This window comes from Psammomys obesus, unplaced genomic scaffold, assembly GCF_907164565.1.
Source record: "Psammomys obesus unplaced genomic scaffold, mPsaObe1.curated_primary_1811, whole genome shotgun sequence".
NCBI lineage: Eukaryota > Metazoa > Chordata > Mammalia > Rodentia > Muridae > Psammomys > Psammomys obesus.
This window is the reverse complement of record NW_026590062.1, coordinates 15804949-15811878: the sequence shown is the minus strand read 5'-3', so window position 1 is coordinate 15811878 and position 6930 is coordinate 15804949. Positions and strand designations below refer to the sequence as shown.

The 6930-nt window shown below is 49.0% G+C and overlaps 1 protein-coding gene across 2 annotated transcripts in view; it reads right to left on the bottom strand.

Annotated features, from left to right (window-relative positions):
- The window catches only part of Glt1d1 (glycosyltransferase 1 domain containing 1), a 72363-nt gene extending 66345 nt beyond the window's left edge, over positions 1–6018 (bottom strand). For both annotated transcript variants that reach the window (XM_055605825.1, XM_055605826.1), the window contains exon 1: positions 5756–6018. In XM_055605825.1, the coding sequence (XP_055461800.1) occupies positions 5756–5823 (68 nt within the window). In that variant the 5' untranslated portion in view covers positions 5824–6018. The remainder of the gene's footprint in view (positions 1–5755) is intronic.
- Positions 6019–6930: the final 912 nt, after the last annotated feature.

The following is a 6930-nucleotide window of genomic DNA, read 5'->3' as shown; positions in this document are numbered from 1 at the left end:
TGTGTGTGTGTGTGTGTGTGTGTGTGTGTGTGTGTGTGTGTGTGTGTGTAAAATTTCTAATTTAAAAAATAAAGAGTGCTTTTAAAATAAATAAGTAAAAACAAAAGTTGGGTCTAAGGACTTAAGTGATCTACCTACTGAAGAATGTTATATTATTTTTAGGTTTTATCAACTTGGGTTTTCACTTATGTGATTCAGCCTATGGCTTGACACGAGAGGCAAGACTTTATTGTTGAATTATATTCCCAGGGTCTCACCAGGCTGGCCTTGAACTCACTCTATAGCCCACGTAGACCTTGAACCTGCAATCCTCCCGCCTCAGCGTCCAGAGTAACTGGGATAACAAACCTGCGTGACTATGCCTGGCTCACACTGTTAACTTGGACTAGCATTTTCATCGTTGATTCTGAACCGGTGGGTCGGCAGTGCTGCCCTCCCCGGACCCAGCTTTCTCTCTGGAAACACTGGCGGGCCCTGGCCCTGGAGGGAACCTGTCAATCCTGTAGCCATTGCTTACCTCAGCCTAAACCTTCCATCCTGGGAGAGCCAGAACGCTGCGTGCTTTGAGCAGATGTGAGTAACCGCTATTGCAACTCCCGAAAGCTCTAGGAAATGCGAAGCACTTGACAGATGGCAAAGAGTCTAAATTCCACGGGAGCGTGTGCCTGAGAAATCTGTGCCCTCTGCTGAACCCATCCAGAAGGGAAAGGGAAAGGCGACATTGCCATAGACAGTGAGAGTCATGACCACAAGGTGGTCTTCATCGCCTAAATGTCCTTTAAACAGCCATCCCATAAACATTCTAAATAAAAAAATAGGTTTAATCTTAATACTCTGTGGACTGAAATTTTACCCTGGTGCCTAGCTGACTTATAATATTTTTAAATTGCTTTGTCCTTATTTCTTCTCTCAAATAATTGCTCAATTCAATAATAAATTCACAAAGTTCCCCAGCAAAAGGTTTTTAAAGAAAATGGCTGATACACATACATACACACACACACACACACACACACACACACACAGACTTTAATAAACTGTTTATCATTTCCAGGAAAGGGGACCAATTTGCACATTTATGACTTAAGATTAGAATCCACTCCACCCAGCAACAGCCCTATTCTATTTTTTTTTTTTTTTTAAGAATCATTTTTAATTTTTTTAAATCATGTTTAGATGTGTGCATGGGCACCACATGCATACAGTACCCAGAGAGGCCAGAAGAGAGCAGCAGACCCTCTGAAACTGTAGTTACAGGTGGTTGTGGGCTGCCATGTGGGTGCTGGGAACTGAACCTGTGTCCTCTGAAAGAGCAACAAGTGCTCTTTGACCTCGGATCTACCTCTCCAGCACCATGAATTATCCTTTTTTTTTGTGGGGGGAGGGATAGGGCTAGTTCAAGATAGGGCTTCTCTGTGTAGCCTTAGCTGTCCTAAACTCACTTTGTAGACCAGGCTGTCCTAGAACTCACAGTGATACACCCATCTCTGCCTCCCAGAGTGCTGGGATTAAAGGCCTGGGTCACTATGCCCTGCTGAATTAAACATTTTCAAAGGGCAGATTTTATGGTGTGTTGAAAGAGACAATTCTGCAGGAAGCCTTCCCAGATGCTGTAGAGGGGGCCAAGTTCCTTTCCCAGGTTGTCATCACCCTGTACTTCTCTGTCAAAGGATCACACCATAATGAGGTAATGCTTTGTGCATTTACATGCCAGAACCTTCTTCCAAATGCCAGTGCTTGGTTCTGACATATGCACAGCTCTGGTTGCCTGGCTGTTGGCTTCAGGAGTGAAAGGGTTTCTGGATGCTAACTGACTTCCCAACACCTGCTACTTACACGGCAAGTTTCAAACTGGGGACAAAATGGCCAAGGTGCCTATTTAGCATATCAAAGGGAAACTGGCTGCCAGGTTCTCCCAGCATCCCTCAGTCCCTACTTATTACAAGGGACTTGGTTGGAATACCCTGCCCCTACCCCCATCCCAACTCTCCAGCCCAGCTGCCCTTTCCCTAGAGACTCTTCCTTGTATAACACAGACAATTGTTGTACCTTTGGTCTCCTGGCTGGTGCACCTGATTCCCCTCTCTCGTGTCTGTCTCCCTTCCCCTCCCTCTTTCCCCACATGGCCCAGCTCAGTCTGGTCATGTCCACTCTTGACTCGCCCAGATGTCCCTGCCTCTGGCTACACTCTCCCACACATCTACAATAAACCTTCTCCTCCACCGTACCTGGGGGCAGTCATTTATTTTTATTTTTCCATTCTACTTACAGCAGGAAGAAAAACAGTCTCTTTCCCTGCTCTTCTCCAGGCACCCATGAAGTCCTTTGAGTCCTTGCTGTGGTTTGGCTGTGAGATGTCCCCAGAAGTTTAAGTGCTGAAGGCTTGTGTGTGTGTGTTTCGGGGTTGTATAGTCTTTGGGTGGTGATGGACTCACGAAAGCACTGATGTCACTCATGAATCCATCTATGTGGATGATTCCTAGTTTCGTGGGTTTGGAGGAGGGCCAAGCCCCTCCACACGCAGGGATCTGAAACCTTCGTCCAAAATTCTGCTTTCCTTTATTGACCTCTCTCAGGTATTTTGTCAGCAATTTTACTTTAGTTTAGTTTTTGTTTGTTTGTTGAGCCAGGATTTCTCTATGGAATCCTGGCTGTCTTGGAACTCACTTTGTAGACCAGGCTGGCCTCCAACTCATGGAGATTTGCCTACGTCTGCCTCCTGAGTGCTGGACTTAAAGGAGTGTACCACCGCTGCCAGGCTTGTCACAGTTGGCTAGTGGGTTAGTTGGTTAGTTGGTTAGTTAGTTAGTTAGTTAGTTCTTATGAAACAACAGTTCTAAACCTGTGAGTCTCAACCTCCTCTGGGGTCGAATGACCCTTTCACAGGGGTCGCCTAAGACTATCAAAAAACACATTTACATTATGATTCATAACAATAGCAAAATTACAGTTATGAAGTAGCAATGAAAATAGTTTGACCGTTGGGAGTCACCACAACATGAGGAACTGTGTTAAAGGGTCGCAGCATTAGGAAGGTTGAGAACCACTGCTCTAGAGCAAAACCCAGAAAACCTGAAATTTTCCCCTTATCGATTCTTTAAAGAGTTTTTCTACCAAAAGGCATGGCAGTTGCAATCAGACCTTAGGAGGGAAACGGCAGAGTTGTGGTGAGAAAAGGGAAAGTGATTCCTGGCTATAAATGAAGTTCTCCCCAGGAGACTTGAGATTATTCCCTTTCTCAGAGGTACTTCCTCTCCAGGTTCAGTGAAAACATGTTTGCTCACTCACCAGCTTGCTGAGTGAAGTAAGAGCAGTTGCCACCCACAGCACAAAGTCCGGCTCTCCCCATAACAATTCTTGTGCAACTCCCTACACCCTAAGTAACCTGACCCTGAGAGTGTGTGTTCCTGAGGGCTGAGAGTACTTGGCACTTGGTAGCATTTTCCAGAAACCCTCAGGGGCACGGCAGACACTGTGATCCCTGGGGAACTCAGCTGGAAGATAGGTGTGGCATGGTATGATTATAAACAAACGTCAGGGAACATTTTGTGGTGGGTGTGGTGGCTCACGCCTACAATCCGAGCACTCAGGACCTAGAGATAGAAGGATCAGAAGTTCAAGGTCTTTCCTAGCGTGGGCCAGACCTATTCCCATTCAAGGTCATCCTCAGCTACATGGTCTCAGTAATAATGATGATGGTAGTGAGTCCAGGATAGCCACGGCTATACAGAGAAACCCTGTCTCAAAAAAGAAAAAAAAAAAAAAATTCAAGTATATTTTTTAGCCGGGCACAGTGGCATACGCCTTTCATCCCAGCACTTAGGAGGCAGAGACAGGCAGCTCTCTGAATTCAAGGCTAGCCTAGTCTACAGAGGGTGTTCTAGGACAGCCAGGGTTAAAAGGAGAAACCCTGTCTTGAAAAACAAAGCATTAACAATCACTTATCGGGGGCTCACTCCGTGACCCCCAGGTTCCATAACATCATGAGGGATGAACGGACCTTTGTTATATCACATTGTGTTTGACTTTGGTACCATCCGACATTACGTGGGACTCATTTACTGCCAATTACTCTGAATCTACAACTCATTCCAGGGCACACCAAAGCCTCCCCTAATCACTTACCATCCCCTTAGGAATGGCATACCAACTCTCAAGCACTCTCCCTCTTGGAAAGGGGCTTACAAACTTCTGGGTTAATAGCAATTACACTTCGTGATAGCCTCCTTGTGCATAATAAATGTGTACTATTTCATTCATCCATGATCAGTTTCCAGAGAATCTTGGACTTTTCCCACCCACAGGGTCAATCGTTAGCTAACAGGTGCTTATTACTGTTCAAATACTAATATTAAATACAATCCCTTCTCACCAAGTGCACAAGACAGCTGGATAACTCTCTCATCAACCTCCTGTGTCCTGAGTCTGCACTGGCCTCAGGACCTGTGCTGTTGATAGCCCTTCCAAACCTGTCCTCCCAGACCTGGGTTGGGACTTTCCCTCCCATCTTTGCTTACATACTAGTTCTGCGGAAAGCACAGCCTGGACCCTGGACCTTGGACCCTGCTGGCAAAGGTTATATTGTTTGTTTTTGGTGTGTGTGGGGGGGTTGCTTTTGAGATAGGATCTCAAGTAGCTGTCTAACTTAGAATGTGATAGTAGCAGAGGATGACCTCGAACTTCTGACCCTCCCGCCTTTGCCTCCCAAATGCTGGGGTTACAGGCATGTACCACCACACCTGGCTTATGCACTGCTTAGCAAATGCTCTGCAGACTTGGCCACACAACCGGCCTGGTTTTGTTTGCTTAACAGCACCAATCACTTTGGAATGATTTACCTATCTGTTTACTCTCCTGACTGGCTTCCGTGGCAAAGAGCTCTGCCCACAGAGAGCCCAAAAGATTAGAGAGAGGGGAACCTCACAAGATCAAAACCCCATCTCTTCTCTAGGAAACTTTAGGAAAGCATCTACCCTCCACTGGTTGTTCACTGTGATCTTGAGAGGAACTACAAGGTTTTTCTAGCTGAAAGCGTCCTGTGAAGGCTAGAGTAGCTTCAACGGCTCTTTCCCGTAATGAAGAAACAGACCCACGGAGGGGGAAGCCATTGGGAAATTACATGAAGCAAGTGGAGGGGGAGAGATAGGCGCGGGTTGGGGGGGACAAGCAAGCACAGCAGACATAAGCGTCTGCCTCCTGCCTCCGGTTGGTAGAGACCAGCCCTGCTTGATCTAGGCAACCAGATGGCCAGAGGTGAATGGACCCGCCTTCCCTGCCTTGTCCTGGCTCCAGGCTTCCGTCCCAGGTAAACACACAAAGCAAAAAGGCCTAATTAAATAAAATAAGCTGAGCGTTCAGAAAATAACCAGATGGAAGGTGCGGACCGGGGACAGCAGCCACAGAACGCGGACCCCGGATCCCCGCACGTGCTGAACCATCCAACGCACCCGGACTCTCTGCAGCCACGTGGGTTCCCCTTTCGCAACACAGGCCACCCTGCCCAAAGCCCACCTCTGCAGCGAGGCCTTTGCTCCGCTGGCCAGGACTGCCCCTTTGCCGCATCCTAGGGCACTCAACAATAGCCAGAGAGGGTAGCAGGCAGCTGGGATCTAAGCTGCAGCCCCTCGCGCAACACCTGCGCCTACGGCCCGGCCGTTTGTGCTCGCGCGGCTCCGGCGCCCGGCCCAACCCGGCATCCCCAGGAGAGGGATACTTAGGACCGGGCAGAGGGATGCTCAGCGCCCCCGCAACATACCGCACGCGCCCAGCCGTGACCGCGTTGCCGGTGTGAGGCCGCAGCACCGCCAGGAACAGGAGCCGCATGTCGCTACCGCCAAGGACTGGGCCACAGGCCCTGGGCGGCGGGGTAGGGGTGGATTCGGTCCCGCCTGCCGCTCCCAGGCGGAGCCTACAGGTTCAGGAGCAGGGAGGGGCAGAGGGAAGGGAAGAGGAGGAAGATGGGGAAGGAAGGAAAGGGAAGGGGAGAGGAGGAGAGGGGAGGGGACAGATAGAAAAGGGAGGGAGGGGAGGGAGGGGGAGGAGAGGAGGGAGGGAAAAGGGAGGGAAAGGAGAGAGGGAGGGCTGGGGACTGGAGGGGACCTTAGGAGACTAGCGGGCGGGAGGGTTCACGAGCCCACGTGTCAGGCAGCCACGAGCTCAGGAAGGGGATGAGGGTGGGGGTGTGTCCACTGTTCTGGGGACCCAGAACACAGGTGGCCCCGGGACTCTTCACATGATGACCATGAGTGGGCTTCCTACATGCAACATAGTAGCTATGAAACTGACACTGCTGCCCCAGAGACTAGGACAAAGTGAGGTGTGGGGTACAAGCCCACACGCAGAAAAGGAATTTGAGTCGCACTCTGCACAAGCTTATATCCTGGACCCTAGGATGTCCTGAACTCTGAAGCCTTAGGGCATAGCATAGGGCATGCAGTTCATGTTTGTTTTTTTTTTTTTTTTTTAGACCCTGGCATCCCTGAACCAAGTTCCCTGAACTTTCGAGGAAAGGGACAAAACCATAATAGAGACAGTTGTAATGGAGTCAGGTTCAGGGGTGCAGGTTTGCAATTCCAGCAATACAGAGACTGAGGCAGGAAGATTAATGGAAGTTGAAGACCAGCCACAAGGTTCTGAGGAACGGAAGGAAAAAGAGACCTTCCAGTAGTCCAGGACTGTTTGCTTTACTAGCCTCTTATTCCAAGCACTGGGACACATCTGCAGCCCCAGAAAGACAACTTTTGAGGACTATGGTGGGAAGCTAGGATGCCAGGCTTGTGAGGAACCCCAGGCTAAGAGCCTCTTGCACTAAGCATACCTGAGAAAGAACTAGGAAGGGTGGGAAGAGACAAAGCCTTCTGATAACATGGCATCTGGGTGAATTGGTCGTGTTTTTACGAAAACACGTGCAGTATTTAAAGCTGAGCAAAA